This window comes from Procambarus clarkii, chromosome 80, assembly GCF_040958095.1.
Source record: "Procambarus clarkii isolate CNS0578487 chromosome 80, FALCON_Pclarkii_2.0, whole genome shotgun sequence".
Taxonomy (NCBI): Eukaryota; Metazoa; Arthropoda; class Malacostraca; order Decapoda; family Cambaridae; genus Procambarus; species Procambarus clarkii.
Window position 1 is genome coordinate 18663360 of NC_091229.1, and position 20455 is coordinate 18683814.

Here is a 20455-nt window from a genome sequence, read left to right on the forward strand (position 1 = left end):
GTAGCCTAACAGTTTTCCTGGGTTAGCATTAGTAAAACTGTATTAAATTAGAATGCTATATTTATTTGTATATTATTATACGTACAAACAATACTTAGCTTGTTTAAGGACATACACTTATGACATTTAATTTGAACTAAGAACACAGTTTACAATTTTTTCAGTATTTCACATTATTTAATAATTATATAGAAGTAACACTTAGGTTAATTTCAATCATTGAAATTACAATTATAACTATCTTGAGATGATTTCGGGGCTTAGTGTCCCCGCGGCCCGGTCCTCGACCAGGCCTCCTAAACTAGAACAAACATTTATATTTCTTAAATATATTTGTAGGTAATCATTTGTATAATTATTACATTATGATTAATATCTTTCCATATCTTTCCAAAGTAGTAAAGTATAATTATTGAGAATTTGACATTCAGAATTAATCTAGAATTACAATTTTTTCGCTGATAGCGTATGAATGATATGTTTAAGCAAGTATGTGCTTCTCACATCTCCCTATCCTGGATGATAGGTGGATGTGAAGTATGTGCTTCTCACATACTCCCTATCCTGGATGATAGGTGGATGTGAAGTATGTGCTTCTCACACCTCCCTATCCTGGATGATAGGTGGATGTGAAGTATGTGCTTCTCACACCTCCCTATCCTGGATGATAGGTGGATGTGAAGTATGTGCTTCTCACACCTCCCTATCCTGGATGATAGGTGGATGTGAAGTATGTGCTTCTCACATACTCCCTATCCTGGATGATAGGTGGATGTGAAGTATGTGCTTCTCACACCTCCCTATCCTGGATGATAGGTGGATGTGAAGTATGTGCTTCTCACATACTCCCTATCCTGGATGACAGGTGGATGTGAAGTATGTGCTTCTCACACCTCCCTATCCTGGATGATAGGTGGATGTGAAGAATGTGCTACTCACATCTCCCTATCCTGGATGATAGGTGGATGTGAAGAATGTGCTACTCACATCTCCCTATCCTGGATGATAGGTGGATGTGAAGAATGTGCTTCTCACATACTCCCTATCCTGGATGATAGGTGAATGTGAAGTATGTGCTTCTCACATCTCCCTGACCACTAAGGAATTCCTTGGTGGTAGGACTTCCCATCGTGTTATCATTTTGCCAAAGGACATTAGAACGTAGAAATCTAAACTTTTGAGTTGGACAAACCGGAAAACTATTTTTTTTACGTGTGTTGCTTTGACAAACTAAACTAACGTAGCCTAACCTCCCTAGGCCTACTACACGATATCTGAAGCCTAATATAGTACATATATGTGTGTGTTATACTAGACCTAGGAATATTTAAGTTGAAGAATGTTTATTGAGACAAGAAAATACATCTCAAAGGGATAGAGTAGCTTAGGCTATTTCTACCCTCCTTATATTTAAGTTTGTATTTTAGCTTTATTTATTTTAAAAGAATTCCTTACTAGTCAGTATACTACTATTTAAGAGCTAAGTACGTACGAATTCCTACTAAGCAAGATGAAGGGTTGCCTATGCTGCTTCCTATGTTAACGTTATGCTCATGTTGATGTGGAGATCCATATGTTGCTTCCATGATGTGGGGGCGATGCTTATATTGTTTCCAAGGCAGTAGGAAGCTTGCTATATTACTACCATGCGTTTAAAAGGGGGAAGGGGTGGGACCTCTTGTGTTGTATATTGTTTCTTCATTCAGGTAGTGTGATCTTTCAAGACAGTGGTCTTCCATGATGGTGGTCCCCCAAGATGCTGGTTGACAGATATATGGTGGCCCCTCAGGTAAATTCAGGTAGCGTTCCTCTTAAGACGTCGAGGAAATCGGCAGAGGAAAGGAAGGAAATTTCAAGAGAAATCACTAAGCCAATTTTGGTACAATTTGAGCACCTGGAATGATGACAAGGAGCTGGGATATGAGGACAAGGAGCTGGGATATGAGAACAAGGAGCTGGGATATGAGGACAAGGAGCTGGGATATGAGGACAAGGAGCTGGGATATGAGGACAAGGAGCTGGGATATGAGGACAAGGAGCTGGGATATGAGGACAAGGAGCTGGGTTATGAGAACAAGGAGCTGGGATATGAGAACAAGGAGCTGGGATATGAGGACAAGGAGCTGGGATATGAGAACAAGGAGCTGGGATATGAGAACAAGGAGCTGGGATATGAGGACAAGGAGCTGGGATATGAGAACAAGGAGCTGGGATATGAGAACAAGGAGCTGGGATATGAGAACAAGGAGCTTGGATTTGAGGACAAGGCGCTGGGATATGAGAACAAGGAGCTGGGATATGAGGACAAGGAGCTGGGATATGAGGACAAGGAGCTGGGATATGAGGGCAAGGAGCTGGGATATGAGGACAAGGAGCTGGGATATGAGGACAAGGAGCTGGGATATGAGAACAATGAGCTGGAATATGAAGACGGGATATGGGAACAGAGCCTACCCACCTTGGACAATCGGGAATCGAACGCCGACCCTGCAAGAAGCGAGGGCATTGCTCTACCGACCAGTTGAAATGGTTGGGTTAACTTTGTGAGTTATAGCTTTACTGGCGGTGGTAATGTGAGTAAAGGCATTGGTATTCATGCTGGGTGAGTGAATTAAAACCAAGACGCATCAGTGGGTAGCAGGAGGCTGCTGGCCTAAGAGTTAGCGTAGTAGCTTACTCTCTCATATTCCCCAGAACCTGCAACGATAGAGAAGAAGCTCTCAGCAAAACTACAGCTCTCAACAACACCACAGCTCTCAGCAACACCACAGCTTTCAGTAACACGTCCTGGACGCGAGTCTAGCATACGCAAAACCGTTCCATTACCATTAATACAGTTTTAAAACAATAAATTCATCATAATAATAATCAAAAGCTTAGATTCGAATGAGTAAAAGTTTATATTAAGAATTGGAGCTAGTAAAAGATTAGAATTAGAATGTGTAAACAACACATTAGGCTGGACAAATACATGGGAGAGCATAGTTGGGAATCAATAGGAACTGTTTGACATGGGCAAATGTTTGATTGTGTAATGTGTGCATTTATATATATGTATTATATTTGTTTGCAGAGCAAGCTTCATCTCCTGGGCCCCGCCTATCAGTCGTCAACGGCAAGGGCTCACCGCGCACTTTTGTCTTATAATACTTTTGAAACTAGGTATAGTGTTAGGCTTCAAACACCTGCCTCTTTCTGCTCATTGCACTTGTTCATTTCTCTTACACTGAAGAAGTGATTGAAAACGTTCCTATGTCTTATCTGACTTTCGAGTTTCCACCCATGTCCTGTCGTCCCGCCCTGTCGTTGATGCTAATCTGGGGTCTCTAAGAATGGTAACTGTTGTTATTTTGTAGCCTCTTGCTTTTCCATTTTTCCAGTATGGTGTTTCCCCAGCCTGTTCTCGTAGCTCAGCCCTCTTCGTCCTGGAACCCGTTTTGTAGCCTGTTCTGTTTGGGAACTTGTGTTAAAACGTTGTTATAAAATTTGTCCATTCGAGGGAGTTACTTGGACCTTACAAGGTGCAGATGCCAATAACACAATGTTGTAATTTATTGCCTCCTGTTTATCTACTTTCGTTTACAGTGTCATAGCAGTCTTCTAGCTGTTTGGTAGTTCTCCACTCTCTAATGAAGTAATGTTGATTATGAGAGAAGTTTGCTCAGAGTTTCAGCTGTATTCTTTAGCATCCATATGGGGAGACCTCTTTCTAGTCCTATGACTTTCAACACACCTAAATCCCTAAGATGCTTTCTAATCTCTTCTACTGTAACTTCCAGTCTTCTGGATCGTTTCAAGCGTAGGTTAGACACATGCACGAGTTTGGGTGAATGTAAATAGGAACTATCTAGTGTGGGCCAATAGGCCTTCTGCGATTTTATTTATTCTCAAGTTCTTAGGCTCACTCAAGGATGTAATGTTCTTTGCCTCTGGAAGATGTTCAGGTTCTAGTCTAAACACTTCCAGAAAGACTTTGTTCAGTATCTCACATATTTCAGTGTTATTTTTGTGTAATAATTTGTTCACAACGTTTTCCTTAGAATGTGGCTATGCAGTAGTTTCGGCTATACTCTTGCTCTAGATGCTATGCCATTCATTCTCTAGCTATGCGTGCTATTGAGGAGTACGTTTCTACTCCCCAGAGGAGGAGGAGGAAGAAGAGGTGAAGGAGGAGGTATCTACTTACCTGAGGATGTTTCACTAGCGTTGTAATACTTGTTCTCTGAGGGACTGTCACTGGTCTTGTGTTCGGGCTCGTCGTATATGTGGCCCTCCAGAGAGGAGCTTTTTGAGTGTTCCTGAGGAAGAGAGAGTGGCGTGAGAGGTCTACGGGGAGTGTCGTGAGAGTGGGGGAGGGTGAGAGGTCTAGGGGGAGAGTGTCGTGAGAGTGGGGGAGAGTGGGGTGAGAGGTCTAGGGGGAGAGTGTCGTGAGAGTGGGGGAGAGCGGGGTGAGAGGTCTGGAGGAAAGAGTGAGGCGAGAGGCTTCTTTGTAATTATGTTCACGAAGCTTTCCAGGTCCTCGTGTGAGTGATTCAGTCTATTAAAGAAGGAAATACAAATTAATAATTCATTGTGTAGGGGACAGGAAGCCAGAGTGTATTCATCATATACGTTAGGCTTTTATCGAGGTTGAGGTTAATTCACGAGTTTGAGAATTTGAGAGCACGGGAAGAAGACTTTCAACAGAAATGTTGATATATTTTGGACCCTCAGAGAAAATGGACCAGTAGCCCTTCAACTTCTTATAGTGAAGGTTCAGATAAGAGCAGTGAAAGATCCAGTTCAGAAAGAAGAAGAATTACGCCGATATTCTAGTGCACCGGGACATTTAATATCACATTATACACACTGTATATGCTCCGAGAGGAAGCCGTCTTCAGACCAAACCCATTACCATAAGAAATTGCACCCACCCTCAAACCACTTGGATATTTGTGATGGTCTGAAACTCTGAAAGCATATTACGATTCCACCAATAGTCTACATTTAAACTGACAAATGAACCTTTGTCGTAAACAAAGTTTATTCTAAAGTTATAAATTTATTGTAATATAAATCGCTAGTTTAAAATATAAAAAGTGTATGCTAAAACAGCTTTTTGAAGAATTTGGTGTTCTGTAACGGAATTCGCGGACACACTCAAATAGTTTTTATTTTCATTTATTTATTTATTTATTTATATATACAAGAGTTCTTACATTCTTGTACAGCCACTAGCACTCATTGCGTTTCGTGCAAGTCCTTAATCCTATGTTCCCCGGAATACAACCCGCCAAATCGGTTAACAACCAGGTACCCATTTTTCTATTTTACTGTTGAGTAAACAGAGGTTACAGTTAAGGATTGGCGCCCAGTCAATCCTCCCTGGCCAGGATACGAACCAGGACAAAGCGCTCGCGAAACGCCAGGCGAGTGTCTTACCACTACACCACGAGGACTGCATATTTCACAATTTTATTCACATTATAATAATAATCAATAATACATCATATTAACGTAATGAAACCTAACAACCTATTCAAACCTTAACCTAACCATAACTTAAACCTTAAAGTAACCATAACTTAGCCTAACCATGGATAGATTGCCGATAATAGCACTAATTAAGTAGTCGTTCCCAATCCATTCCCTTGAGCTGATCTTCTCCCTGGGCACGGGAGACATCTCCCGTCACGCAGGGTGCAGTCGCACCTCCACAGATCTCCACAGATGGCTCAAAAGGGCCACCACTTACGGGCTATTCATGCCCGTGCTACCTTTTGGGTGGCTTAATCTTCATCAATCAATCTTCTCCCTGGGGACAGGTTGCCGAGAGAGGCAGTCACCAGCGCTGTGTGGATCCTGCGTTACCACTACCAACATTATTTGGCGACTTCCCAACCTGGCTGAAATATGTTGACCAGACCACACACTAAAAAGTGAAGGGACAACGACGTTTCGGTCCGTCCTGGACACAATCGACTCGAGAATGGTCCAGGACGGACCGAAACGTCGTGGTCCCTTCAATTTCTAGTGTGTGGTCTGGTCAACAACTTCCCAACCAGCTATAATGTTCTTCAACATAATTGGAAACACCAGAAAAAAGTAGAGAAATAGATAAAACAATAAACGGAATAAGGCTAGGACACACTAAACTTTCCTCCGCTGCTACGTTCCAGAAACAAGTAAATATTGCATCCAATGTTTCAGACATCACAGTACAAGAATGAATTTCAATCGAGAATTTAACCCCTTCAGTTATAGTGCCCTTCAATATAGAGCCCATAACACATGTGAAATATTAAGCAGTCAAAGGATTAGCTAAATATATCGAGTCTATCCATATCTTACCCATTCATACAACTTGCCTGAAACGCTTTGCAATGCCCGAAACGCTTTGCGTAATAGTGGCTTTAGGCATTGTATGTACTAGCTCTACCTATAAGTCAACCAATCTTTGTAAAAATTTATTGTATGTATGTACCTTACCTAAATAAACATTTTATTTTTTATTATTTTTTAACTTAAACCACACAGACGGTCGGATTCAAGTTACATCATCTTGTTACAAAATATACACTATCTTAGATCCTTGTACTGGATTCTTATTTGATCGCTTCTAGTAGATAAATGACATACATGAGGTTAATCAATAAGCTGTGTAGCGTGAATACTAATAATAAACAGCAGCTCTTCTTTAATCCTGTAATACCCCATATCTAAAATATTTCATGTATTTTAAGAGACCTACCTTCAGTGTATAATTTATTATAAATATATAAACATTGTAATAACAAACGTCTGTAACTAGCCTAGCTAACCTTGCGTAACTTAATCGAGGCTAACATGTCCTAATCTAAGTTAACACATCATAATCTAATCTAAAATATAATCTAAGCTAACACATAATGTAAACTAAGCTAATATATCATAAACTAAGCTAATATATCATAAACTAAGCTAACACATCACAATCTAACAACACATAGGTTTTAACAATAAAAAAACTAACAACTAGATTTGGCCACAACCCAGACCAATCGCACAGAAAACGTAACCCTAGCAAACAAAGAACGGAATACGGGCAATTCATACACAAGACAGTTCGACCAAACTCAATTTCTGATTATCAGAATCGTATATATATTCTTAGGTTAGAATGTATTAGTTTAGGTTAGGCTGTGTTAGGTTTGGCTGAGTTAAGTTTGGTTAGAATGGTAAAAGTTAGGTAGGTTTTAAGATCCGTTGGGGGAAACTGTTTTGTGTACGATCTGACTTGTCTCTCAAGGTCAACAGCTTGGAGCCTTCAGGGACGTTTTGTTCCGACAGGCGAAAGTGTATATATATATATATAATGGCAAGGCTTTGCGTTTTACCCCTCCAAGGAACACTTGGGGCTCACCACTCTCAACTCAAACAAGTCTTAACTAAACAGACAACATTCAAGCCTTACCAAGCCATAAATATTGACGCGGCGCCCAACTTTGGCACTCGGGAAGTCTTCAGGGGGAGAAAACCTTCGCGCAAACTGCTCCTATCATGAAGAAAATATAAAGGCTAGTACTTTGAGCTTTAATAGATGAGACAGGTAAGTCTTGATTCCCCACAGTGTTCGTTCAGCCTTGCCAGACTTGCTAATGTATAGTTGTATTATTCACATGGAAGAAGTTAGGAAACTGCACCTATACCCAGTGACCAGGCTACTTGTTATATATTTTTGTATATTTCAGCGTGTTATTGCTATAATCTTTTGATATTTACATTATGATTATTTCATTCACGTTTTAGAGTGACCAGCCATACTCAAATTACTTACTATTTTGATAGTGAGGCTACGAAGGCCGTCACAGTAGCCTAACGTCAAGCCTAATGGTTTTGAGAAAAATAGCCTACTGGTCATAGAGGAACGTTTAAGTTTTGATTGTCATGGTATTGTTGGATTGATCAGACTGTTGGGTGATGCATGTTGACAACAGGTGAAGTCTTAGCTGATTCTTCGGTCTAGTGATAAAGGACGGTTTTGCAAAATAATCTCGAAAATTATTTGCTATTATCACGTGAGGTAACTTGAGTGGCAAACACAGATTTATAATAAGATTCAGCTTATATTATAAATCTTATGTCCCAACTTGGTGAGTACACAGTGAGTATATACCTTCATTTATTTATTTATTTATTTATTTATAGACAAGAAGGTACATTAGGTTTATGAGAGTACATTGCATTGATATTTTTACATTCTTGTAAAGCCTCTAACACGCAGAGCGTTTCGGGCAGTTTCTTCAGTTTAGTTTCATGTTGCAGTTTGGTGAGTTGACAGATAGATATACCATCATGGCCCAGCTTGGTGAGGGAGACATCTCCCGTCACGCAGTGTGCAGTCGCACCTCCACAGGTCTCCAGTATCATCTCTTGATACTGGTAATGGCTCAAAAGGGCCACCACTTACGGGCTATTCATGCCCGTGCCACCTTTTGGGTGGCTTAATCTTCATCAATCAATCAATCAGCTTGGTGAGTACACAGGTGGGTAGAGTTTAACCCAAGTACCCACGTCCGAAACATACACACTTCAGTGTATATATAAGGAAAATTGTGATGGGTGAGAGATACTTATCTAGCAGTATTTATAATTATCAATGTCTACTGATAATTAAGTGAGGTCTACCTCTTTCTGCCGCGTCTACCAGTCTTGTTGTTATAACTGAACCATCCAAGTGTTCGAATTCCTTGTCAAATCTGGCTTTAAAGTTGTGGATTAAGGTGGCTTCCACAACATCTTTCATTGCCTTTCACTTTCCATCTACCACTTATGTCTTCTTATCCTACTTTATCTCAATTTGAAGAGGCTGTCCTTGTCCTTGTTTATTTCCCTTAGTATCATGTATGTTGTGATCATATCCCCCCTCTGTTTCTTCAGTCCTCGAGGATTGTGAGATTTAGTTTCATTAACCGATCCTTATAGCTTAACCCTTTTAGCTCTGAAACCAATCTTGTTGCAAACCTTTGTCCCTTTTTAATTTTAGTTTTATGCTTCACAAGGTGTGACTTCCAAGCCGGTGCTGCACATTCCAGTGTTGGTATAACAAAGCTGTGTAGATTGCCTTGAAGGAGCCCTGATTTAGGTTTTAAACGATGTTCTAATGTTTGCCAGCGTCTCATCTGCCGCCGATGTTATCCTGTTTATGTTTACCTCTGGTGTTAGTGTTGGAGTTATATCCATTCCCAAATCATTCTCTCTCTTTCTGATTCCTGTAGATGCTTTCTGCTGATCGTGTAGCTACGTCCTGGTGAGAGTTGTGGGGGTTATAAGTGAGAGTGGGGAGATAAGTGTGGGAGTTATAAGTGAGAGTGGGGTGAGAGGACTTCGGATGTGAGAGCTCCACATCAGTCGCTACACTGCAACCCTGATTAATACATGTATACACATCACTGTAGCCGTATAATGCAGCTGCATTTACCATACACCTTAACCTCCACCCCCCCCCCTAACCTACACCCCATAAGCTTGTCGCCTAACGAATGTACTCACCTGGGGTGAGTATTGTCACTTAAAATTCATGGAATCATCTTGTAAGAAGGTTTTTTTTTAAACACCACCCCTAAGTCACCTCGATATTTTTGTATACCTCTTCGGAGGTAAAGAGGAACTATTTGAAGAACCTTCAATAAACAAGGGTAGGTAACCTACCAACTTCACTCCAGGAGGTTGGAATCGTCCTTTGAGAACTTGCACTCACCAGGGATGTTGGGCACTGTGAAGACTACATTCACCTACTTTAAACTCACCTATGACAGAGTCCATTTGATAGGCTTTACTGTGAATAGGTACGCCATTTGGGAAGCATATGGACTCGTGTGAGTCCATATGACTCCCAATGGAAGAGAGGAAAAGCTATATGGAAAAGAGAACAGCAACGCTAGCACCCTGACTCACTTGGGGATGGTGGTCGGCCATCTTGGGGTTCCCGATGGGTTGGGGTCGTCCCGAGGTAAGGTTGACGGCGCGTGGCTCGATATAACCTTCGTCAATCGTCTTGGGTCGTTGTCTGGTCGCATCCCGTCGGCTGGTGCCCTTAACCCCTCCTCCTCCAGCACGACCTGAAGGGTGGGTACTCACTCGTTACACACCACTAGGCTACTTCACACACACATTCTCTCTCTCTCTCTCTCCACCCGCCCTCTAACATGAAGCGTGACTCACCAGACTGTTGGTGTCGCGCGTTGTGCCGCAGGAGGAGGCAGGTGATGGCCACCATGACAGCCAGGACCAGCACGATGCCGCAGGTGATGCTCCACAGCAGAGCCCTCGTCTCCACCTCCTGCAGGAGACAGTTAGCTCCTTCAGCCTCTCAACTAACGAGTCGCGGTTTTGCAAGTTATCGTAACCAATAACTGTTGCAAATTGCAACGTATTATGAACAGTGACAACTCGGGACTCAATACATTAATGTGGGTTGCTAGGCTTCGTACGTTCCTGATTGGGCTGAAAGGTTGGATTTTTAACGGAGTGGCAAATGAAGATAACAGGCTGCTCCGACATGAGGACTAGGATACAGGAGGGATTAGAAACACGAAGCAGGTCGTTGGATATCCTCCTTTCGTCAGGATCTAGGGCACAAGAGGCGCGGGAAATAATGTAATCATTAAATAGTGTGCACAAAGGTCTGACGGCCAGCTGGGCCTTCACAGCACACATCAACGTGACCAGATTTACAACCAGCAACTTACGTCTGGGTTCATGGTGCTGTTCTTGTTACTTAACAGCAGCGGAGTTTGTGGGACGGCGCTGTTGAGGCTTCCCGCGCTGTGATGCTTGCTGGCCTGTCTGTCTGCCTGTCTCTCTTTCTCTCTGTCTCTCTTTCTGTCTCTCCCTGGCTGGCTGCCTTGTTGACTTCCACTCTCTTATCCTGCCGAGGAGGTAAGAGCCAATGGTAAATATATATTCAAGTTCTAATAGATTCTGTAATCAAAATACGCATTGAGGTGGTAAATAGCACGTAGATTATAATGGGTGAAAGGGGTCATCAGGGTGAAAGAAACATTTTGCCCATTTGTCTCCGCCTTCACCGGGGATCGAACCCGGAACCTCACTACGAATCCGAAGCGCTGACCACCCAGCTGTCAGGCGCCCTATGTTAGATTAAGGACCTGCCCGAAACCTCTATGCGTGCTAGTGTCTTTTCATTGTACCTTCTTGTGAATCAATTATTATCATTATTATCTTACTGCTAGGTGAACAGGAACGTCAGGTGAAATGATACGTGCCTAACCATTTCTGTCCCGCCCGGGAATCGAACCCCAGGATCCCCAATTGTCAGTCGAGGACGTAGCCACGTAGCTATCACACGAAGAGGAAGAGTGAAAGACTTAGATGACTGTCTTGTCCTTCAAAATAAATGAATAGAAGAACACATGGCTGATGGAATTCAACATAAATAAATACAATGTGATGGAATAGGGGGTATACGTGCCCACACTTAGCATAACAATTATGTGAAAAGATACTATAGAGAGGTAGAGATGGTTCTTATCTATCATCAGAGCTATGACATCTTACCTGTGACCCTGACGTAGCTACAACAGCTTACCTGTGACCCTGACGTAGCTACAACAGCTTACCTGTGACCCCTGACGTAGCTACAACAGCTTACCTGTGACCCTGACGTAGCTACAACAGCTTACCTGTGACCCCTGACGTAGCTACAACAGCTTACCTGTGACCCTGACGTAGCTACGTCAGCTAAGACACGGCGACAGAAGACGACTGGTGACGCCAGGAAGCCGTGGAGCCAAAGACGCGGGTGATAAGGAAGTAATGGTATTGTCAGTGGAAGTAAACACACAGGAAGTTATGGTATCTCTCCCTCCCTCTCCCTGTATCTCTCTGTCTATCTGTATCTCTCTGTATCGTCGCCATCATGAGCATGCTGTAACGTTGCTGGGTAGGGGCCACTCATATTCAATTCAGAGAATTACAGGGCTGAAGAATGGATCTCTTGAGTTGCAATCAGGGCGCTTGCCAAGTGCCTAAGTGGTTGGGCATCATTTCTTCCCTCTTTCTTATCCCAGATCCTTGTCCATATGTACCGTCCAAGTGCTATATAGTATTAGTGGGTTAGTGCTTTATCCTGATAATTACCTTCTGATGTGGTTTGGTGTTGGGCTTAAGGCCTGACAACCACTGGAGAGTTAGTTAGTAAGGCAACCTGTCCTCTTAAAAAGAACGTCGCTTTTGGCCGTTTGCCCGTATGGCCGAATATGGACGTAATTTGAAAATGAAAAAAAAATAAATATAAATTTGGGATTTTTTTTTCAACAACAGTAAGTTAAGGGTCCTCTGATAGGTTAGGTGGGCAGGAAATTCTCATAAAGTTTCAAAAACGGTATGAAAAACGTTAATGGAAAGAATCCTCTTCTAAGCTTACCGAGTAAGCCGGAAGACTCAAACAGAAAACAAAACAGTACGTCACTTTTGTGAGTCGATTTCATTTCAAATTACGTCCAAATTTGGCCATAGTGCGCACTGAGGGCCACAGGGCTAACAACACTACAAACCAGACATGACAGGGCTGATCTCATCGAAACTTTGAAAATACTGAGCAATTTTGAGGATACCGATCCAGTTTACTTATTTACAAGGTCAGATGTAACACAAATAAGGAGCAACCATTGCAAGCATAACAAGCCACAATGCAGGACAGAAAACAGGAGATGCTTTTCCACCCACAGGGTTATAAACCCAGGGAACTGCTGAAATTTAAGCTCTTAAGTAGATCAAATCATGACAATAAGGGGAACCTTTGACAAGCCGTCGGCTTCCTGTCCTCGTCGAGGCCACTTGAGAGATAGTAACCCTCAGGCAAATTCAGGTTAAAAATAATGAAACATTATTCAGAACTATATATATATATATATATATATATATATATATATATATATATATATATATATATATATATATATATATATATATATATATATATATATATATATATATATATATGTCGTACCTAATAGCCAGAACGCACTTCTCAGCCTACTATGCAAGGCCCGATTTGCCTAATAAGCCAAGTTTTCATGAATTAATATATTTTCTCTATTTTTTTGCTTATGAAATGATAAACCTACCCATTTCATTATGTATGAGGTCAATTTTTTTTTATTGAAGTTAAAATTGACGTAGATATAAGACCGAACCTAACCAACCCTACCTAACCTAACCTAACCTATCTTTATAGGTTAGGTTAGTTTAGGTACCCGAAAATGTTAGGTTAGGTTAAGTTAGGTAGGTTAGGTAGTCGAAAAACAATTAATTCATGAAAACTTGGCTTATTAGGCAAATCGGGCCTAGCATAGTAGGCTGAGAAGTGCGTTCTGGCTACTAGGTACGACATATATATATATATATATATATATATATATATATATATATATATATATATATATATATATATATATATATATTTATATATATATATATATATATATATATATATATATATATATATATATATATATATATATGTCGTACCTAGTAGCCAGAACTCACTTTTTGGCCTACTATGCAAGGCCCGATTTGCCTAATAAGCCAAGTTTTCATGAATTAATTGTTTTTCGACTACCTAACCTACCTAACCTAACCTAACCTAACTTTTTCGGCTACCTAACCAAACCTAACCTATAAAGATAGGTTAGGTTAGGTTAGGTAGGGTTGGATAGGTTCGGTCATATATCTACGTTAATTTTAACTCCAATAAAAAAAAATTGACCTCATACATAATGAAATGGGTAGCTTTATCATTTCATAAGAAAAAAATTAGAAAAAATATATTAATTCAGGAAAACTTGGCTTATTAGGCAAATCGGGCCTTGCATAGTGGGCCAAAAAGTGAGTTCTGGCTACTAGGTACGACATATATATATATATATATATATATATATATATATATATATATATATATATATATATATATATATATATATATATATATATATATATATATATATGTGTGTGTGACCGAAAAGGAGAGATTAATAATTCTAACACGAATTTTCTCAATATTTCTTATGTTTTTTTCACTGTCAATGGTTAATGAAAAATCAATTCTCCTAAATTCATTTTTATTTGTAGTCTGACGCGACGCCTGAACGCGTTGCATAATAACATATTACATTTTCAAAGACTTTAGTTTACACACACAACTGTAACCTGAAAACACGCAGGCGAAAGAAAGATTTATGCGTTTTGAAGGGAAACCAGAGTTAACACGCAAAATACATCCATACTTATACTTGCATTTGGGTGAGGTGATATGGTACAAAAGTTTTGGGTGAGGTTTGCACATGATAGAACACGATCCAATGAGTATAAAAACATAAGAATGGAAGTAACTACAGAAGGCCTATTGGCCCATAACATCAACACTTCCTCTTGATGCTTCTATATTGGTTCGGAGTCTTGAAGTGGGTAGAATATAGTTGTGCATTAATTGACCGTTGATTGCTGGTGTTGACTTCTTGATGTGTAGTGCCTCGCAGATGTCGAGCCTCCTGCTATCGCTATATCGATGATTTCTGTGTTGTTTGTTAAGATTTCTCTGGTGATGGTCTGGTTGTGGGAAGAGATTACATGTTCCTTGATGGAGCCCTGTTGTTTATGCATTGTTAATCGCCTGGAAAGAGACGTTGTTGTCTTGCCTATATACTGAGTTCTTTGGGACTTACAGTCCCCAAGTGGGCATTTGAAGGCATAGACGACGTTGGTATCCTTCAAGGCGTTCTGCTTGGTGTCTGGGGAGTTTCTCATAAGTAGGTTGGCCGTTTTTATGGTTTTATAGTAAATCGTCAATTATATTTTCTGATTTTTGTCTGTAGGGATAACGTTCCTATCAACAATATCTTTCAGGACACTTTCCTCCGTTTTATGAGCCGTTGAAAAAAAAGTTCCTGTAAAATAGTCTAATTGGGGGTACATGTGTTGTGTTGATTGACTCTTCAGAGGTTGTGTGGCGTTTCACCTTTCTTTTTATGATGTCTTCAAGAAAACCATTAGAGAAGCCGTTGTTGACTAGGCTCACAACTGCACAACTGCCTTACCCTACAGCTAGAGTTCTTCATCGACTTGCTTCCATCCTGAGCTGTGGTTGAGAGCACGGTCGACATAAGCATTAACAACACTCCTCTTGTACCTGTCTGGGCAGTCACTATTGGCATTGAGGCACATTTCTATCTTTGTTTCGTTAGTGTAGACTGCAGTGTGGAAGCCTCCGCTCCTTTCCGTGACTGTTACATCTAGAAATGGCAGCTTCCCATCCTTTCAGAGAGAGAGAGAGAGAGAGAGAGAGAGAGAGAGAGACAGACAGACAGACAGACAGACAGACAGACAGACAGACAGACAGACAGACAGACAGACAGACAGACAGACAGACAGACAGACAGAGAGCGAGCCTGGTACTAATATATGTCGCCAGGTTGGTCAGGGGTACCAACCTTCTCCTCACAGGCCTCAGGGGTACCATCTCCACCACTGATATGAGGTACCACAGGCACCTCCTCATAAGGGTCCGACATCTGGGAGTCGCATCCTGATAGACACAAACATATACATATAATGTATAAATATGTATATTAAAGCGAAATGGAATTTTTATTAGCATTCTTTACCAATTATAAAATCTGAATTTATATATGCAGGGGTTGAGCTTTGGCTCTTTGGTTATCTATTTACTGCTAGGTAACAGGGGCATCAGGGTTAAGGAAACTCTGGCTATCAGTCTCCGCCGGGTGCGGGGATCGAACCCCGGTCTACGTCTACGAGTCTAGAGCGCTGTCCACTCGGCCACCCAGCCCACATGTGTGCATGTGTGTGTGTGTGTGTGTGTGTGTGTGTGTGTGTGTGTGTGTGTGTGTGTGTGTGTGTGTGTGTGTGTGTGTGTGTGTGTGTGTGTGTGTGTGTGTGTGTGTGTGTATTCACGCATGTGTTTGTGTATTAGTATGCCTCACTATACTCACACACGTATGTGAATACGCCTGTGAGTACCTCACATACGCCTGTGAGTATAAGACTCACCGGAGCGGCGCGGTGCGCCCGAACGCCTGCGAGCGTCCTGTGGATTCCCACCCTTCAAGTCCATCACCATGTCCACGTAATCGGGGTTCTCGTAGTCGTTCTCCAGCGACGAGTACAAGGACGACCTCGGCGAGTCTATCAACGCCTGCAGAGCACACGGGCCACGAAACCTGTACATCTTTCCTCAAGCACGGCGGCTTTGTTTACATTTATTAAACAGCTGATGAGCTTGGAAACTTCACAACCCAAGGTTGTTATTGTTATAAACAGCCGCGTGGTGATTCAGAGCTCATAAAACTGTTTAATAAATATTTAATAAGCCGCTTTTAATAAGGTTAAGGAAAGATGCAAAGGTTTCGTAACTGGTTGTGTAAATGTTGGGTTAGTCCTGGGGAGATAGGGAGATGTTGTAGGATGACACGGAGGGTGGTGGGGCATGACACAGGAATAGTGGTAGGACTTGATGTTTATGACACAATAATAAGGAAATACTCCATAGAAATATGACACGCATGACACAACACTGGCATATGAAACGGGGCTATATGACACAATAGAGGCATGATACATAGAAGAAACAGATACACACACACACGACACAAATGTCAACAAACGCTACACAGACGTCTCACACGATGCTACGAAACATATGACACACAACACAGATGACACACAACGCAACAGATGCCACATACGACACACCTACGACACAGGCGACATGACACACGACACAGGGCTGACCTTGGGGAGATAGGCGCCACCATAGGCGAAGTTCCGACGCGCAGAGATGACCAAAGTTCTCATCTTGAGGGCGGCCAACACAGTCCTGTGGTGCTCCCACTCTGGTGGGAGTAGGTGGGGGTGTGAGGTTAGTGTCTGGGTGGGTGTAGGTGGGGGTGAGGTCAGTATCTAGATGGGTGTAGGTGGGTGGGGGGGTTAATGAGGTTAGTATCTAGATGGGTGTAGGTGGCGGGTGGGGGGGTTAATGAGGTTAGTATCTAGATGGGTGTAGGTGGTGGGTGGGGGGGTTAATGAGGTTAGTTGGGGGGCCTCACCTCCCATTTGGTGGTGCACCTGGCGCCGGAGCATCCTCATGGCGGTGAGGGCGATGAGGAAGGTGGTGAGGAGAGACGCCATCTGCAGCCACAGCAACGTCTCCTTGGCGCTCTCCAGGGTCTGTTGGGGCCCGTGGTGAGGGAGGGTGAGGGAGGGAGAGAGTGAGGGAGGGGGAGTGTGAGGGGGGTAGAGTGAGGGAGGGGGAGTGAGGGAGGGGAAGTGAGGGAGGGGGTGTGTGAGGGGTGGGTAGAGTGAGGGAGGGGGAGTGAGGGAGGGAGAGTGAGGGAGGGGGAGTGAGGGAGGGGAAGTGAGGGAGGGGGAGTGAGGGAGGGAGAGTGAGGGAGGGAGAGTGAGGGAGGGGGAGTGAGGGAGGGGGAGTGAGGAGGGAGAGTGAGGGAGGGGGAGTGTGAGGGGGGGAGAGAGGGAGGGAGGGAAAGTGAGGGAGGGGGAATGAGGGAGGAGGAGTGAGGGAGGGAGAGTGAGGGAGGGGGAGTGAGGGAGGGGGAGTGAGGGAGGGAGAGTGAGGGAGGGGGAGAGAGAGAGGGAGTGTGAGGGAGGGGGAGAGAGAGAGGAAGTGTGAGGGAGGGGGAGAGAGAGAGGGAGTGTGAGGGGGGGGAGGAAGGGCGGGAGGGAGGAGATAACAAATGAAGAGAGAATTAGCGAGACAGAGAGACACGAGTAATAACTATGTATAATAATAATAATAATAATAATAATAATAATAATAATAATAATAATAATAATAATAATAATAATAATAACAATAATAATAATAATAATTAATAACAATATTTTATAATAATTAATATTAAAACTGTCACAAATAATATTAAATATGTAGTGTGGATTGTCCCTAGGGAGGGCCCCCTAGACTCACCAGGTCCCGGGAAATAAGGGACAGAGGGCCCCCCTAGACTCACCAGGTCCTGATAAATAAGGGACAGAGGGCCCCTTACACTCACCAGGTCCCGGGAAGTAAGAGAGGGCCGCCCCTAAACTCACCAGGTCCCGGGAAATAAGTGAGAGAGGGCCGCCCCTAAACTCACCGGGTCGTGCTTTGGCATTTCGTTGAAATTCTGAATGAAGTCATTAACCTTGGCCTCACTCTTGTTGAGGACTGTTCTGCACCGTCTGGTCTATGTACTGGATGCCCATTGTTGCCCTGCAGCCAGTGGTGGAGATTGGTGGTGGTGCTGGTGGTGGAGATTGTTAGTAGTGTTGGTGGAAGGAGGAAGAAAATATGTCAGAGAAATGGGTTACTGCGGGCGCTACGACGGTGGAGATGGGTTGGTGTGTTGGAGAGTGGTAGAGGAGAGTGTTGGAGAGTAGTGAGGGAGAGTGGTGGAGTAGGAACGGCAGAGAACGATGGAAAATTGAAGGGAACTTTGTAAAAGAATATAAAAAATGTTGTTAAATGCAAAAAGAACATTGGAAACCGATATAAGATGCTGAAAACGGTAAGTGTTCATAGAGAACAAGTGCAGAAGTGCAGTGCAAATCAACATTCAATGATAGAATGTTGTCTTAGAGAACAAGTGCAGAAGTAATGATCAAAATGATGCGCCGAGCCAACTTATTTCCACCACTGTCATAATAGTAATAATAATAAAATACATAAATAAATAAATAATGGCTACAAAAATATACTAACAATAATAACTAGTATAAATAATAATGGTTTATAGAAAATAATAATAATAATACAAATAATTTATTAAATTAGCAATAATAAATATAACAATAGTAATTATTACTAATAAAATCATTAAAGTAATAGTAACTCAACCCGTCATCTTACAAATTACGTCGCTTTTCGCTCGTATGCGCACTCGGGCTAAAAATCAACGTAATTGAAAATGAAATCGGCTCGCGAAAGTGACGTACTGTCCCGTTTTCTGTTTTGGGTCCTCTGGCTTTCTCGGTTAGGTTAGGAGAGGAAACTTTCAATTAACCGTTTTCATGAGGTTTTGAAACTTTAGGAGAACTTCCTGCCCTCCTGACCTACCAGAGGTCCCTTAACTTGCTGTTTGGGAAGAAAGAAAATTCCAAAATTTAATTGGAAAATAAATTTTCAGTTTGAATTACGTCGATATTTTGCCGTAGAGCGAAAACTAATCAATTTATAAGAGGAAGAGTTATTTTGTCATAACCCGTTATGTAATGGTTTATCAACCGGAACATTGATTAAAGAAATTCAATTAATACAATTGATAATGAAAATATCGTCTAATCAAATAATTGACAGCAATATAATAAATAAAATAATACTAAAATAAAAATAATTAACACAAATAATAATATCTCCTATAAATACTAACAAAAAAAATATTCACAAATTAATATTTGCTTTAGGAACGAAAACGCAATATTGTGAATCCGGGGGATGAGGTTTGGTTGGGAGGGGGAGTCAATATATCTTTGGGACAACCTCATTTTCCATCAAATTGAACTTCAGCCTCAAACTGCGCAGAGCAGTTGAGTAATTAATAATAATAATAATAATAATAATAATAATCTTTATTTAGGTAAGGTACATACATAAAGAGATTTACAAAGTTTGTTGGCTTTATAGATAGAGCTAGTACATACAATGCCTAAAGCCACTATTACGCAAAGCGTTTCGGGCAGGAATTAGTGGAACTAAGCACTGTTGACTCTTACCTGTTGGTGAAGCTAACGGAGGAGTGACGCTTAGCTGTTTAAACTCTCTTCCTTTGGGATGTGGACGCCAAGATGGCCGCCGCGTGTCGGGTTTGATAACATTTTTATCGTTGCGCTCTTTATTTTTTATTTAAATATATTTTTAGACTTCTAATTAGGAGGGGTATTATCAGAAATTTTTGTTTAATTTGCAGGTTATTTTATTTGGAATTAAAGATAAATTTAATGATGAACAAACGTATTTATGTCTGTGGGTGAGGTACTGGGAAACCGGTTCCCTGAATTTGCCTGAGGGTCACTAACATTCTAATGGCCTCGACGAGGACAGGAAGCCGGCTGCTTGTCCAAGGTCCCCTCATTTATCGTGATGATTTTTTCAAGCTGGATTTTAAAGTTAACAGAGTTTTGGCATTTACGGCTTGGGCGGGTAGGCGGTTCCACGGGTTTATAACCCTGTGGGTGAAAAAAAAACATCTGTTTTCTGTCCAACATTGTGGCTTGTTGAGCTTGGAACCTAGGAGTGGGGGGCTAATTGTGTACTCACCAAGTTGAGCTTTGGCTCTTTGGTTCCGGCTCTCAACTGTCAATCTACTTGCAGTACAGGTTGCTGAGCGTACTGCGCTCTATCATTTCTACATTTTAAACTGTGTAAGGAGTCAGCCTCCACTTCCTAATGCATTGCATTTAT

The 20455-nt window shown here is 41.9% G+C and overlaps 3 protein-coding genes across 9 annotated transcripts in view; 1 reads left to right on the top strand and 2 right to left on the bottom strand.

The window, feature by feature from the left end:
* Positions 1–20455, top strand: part of LOC123746355 (uncharacterized) — a 38186-nt gene that overhangs the window by 10270 nt on the left and 7461 nt on the right. For 2 of the 3 annotated variants that reach the window (XM_069314860.1, XM_069314862.1), the window contains one exon: positions 8284–8492. The exons of the other annotated variant lie outside the window; for it this stretch is intronic. The gene's annotated coding sequence lies outside the window, so the exon portion shown is untranslated. The remainder of the gene's footprint in view (positions 1–8283; positions 8493–20455) is intronic. 3 annotated transcript variants of the gene reach the window in all.
* On the bottom strand, positions 43–11809 carry LOC123746356 (uncharacterized). Of its 5 annotated transcripts, XR_011225143.1 has the most exons (8): positions 11696–11809; positions 10710–10888; positions 10183–10300; positions 9916–10079; positions 7433–7513; positions 4187–4298; positions 797–2697; positions 43–748 (listed from the first exon to the last, which is right to left on the bottom strand). XR_011225143.1 is itself a non-coding variant. In XM_045727824.2 (7 exons), exons 2-7 carry the CDS (start codon positions 10719–10721, stop codon positions 2654–2656), a joined length of 531 nt encoding a protein of 176 aa, XP_045583780.1. In that variant the 5' UTR covers positions 10722–10888; positions 11696–11809; the 3' UTR covers positions 43–2653. The 5 variants fall into 5 exon arrangements, 4 of the variants coding, with proteins under 4 accessions (XP_045583780.1, XP_045583781.1, XP_069170960.1 ...); XM_045727824.2 differs by having other exon boundaries at positions 43–2697; XM_045727825.2 differs by having other exon boundaries at positions 43–2697; positions 11664–11753.
* LOC123746181 (uncharacterized) lies at positions 14086–19825 on the bottom strand. Its single transcript, XM_045727505.2, has 6 exons — positions 19768–19825; positions 18153–18299; positions 17106–17226; positions 16792–16892; positions 16051–16195; positions 14086–15565 (listed from the first exon to the last, which is right to left on the bottom strand). Exons 2-6 carry the CDS (start codon positions 18168–18170, stop codon positions 15435–15437), a joined length of 516 nt encoding a protein of 171 aa, XP_045583461.2. The 5' UTR covers positions 18171–18299; positions 19768–19825; the 3' UTR covers positions 14086–15434.

Excerpts from the sequence above, each read along its gene's own strand:
- LOC123746356 (XM_045727824.2), bottom strand. Across the intron at positions 7,514-9,915 it reads TGGCCGACCACCATCCCCAA|GAGCAGTTTGCGCGAAGGTT; the intron begins GTGAGTCAGGGT and ends TCTTCATGATAG. Across the intron at positions 2,698-4,186 it reads CGCTAGTGAAACATCCTCAG|GTTCTGGGGAATATGAGAGA; the intron begins GTAAGTAGATAC and ends CTATCGTTGCAG.
- LOC123746181 (XM_045727505.2), bottom strand. Across the intron at positions 16,893-17,105 it reads GGTGCACCACCAAATGGGAG|AGTGGGAGCACCACAGGACT; the intron begins GTGAGGCCCCCC and ends TACTCCCACCAG. Across the intron at positions 16,196-16,791 it reads GTGGCGCCTATCTCCCCAAG|GCGTTGATAGACTCGCCGAG; the intron begins GTCAGCCCTGTG and ends TGTGCTCTGCAG.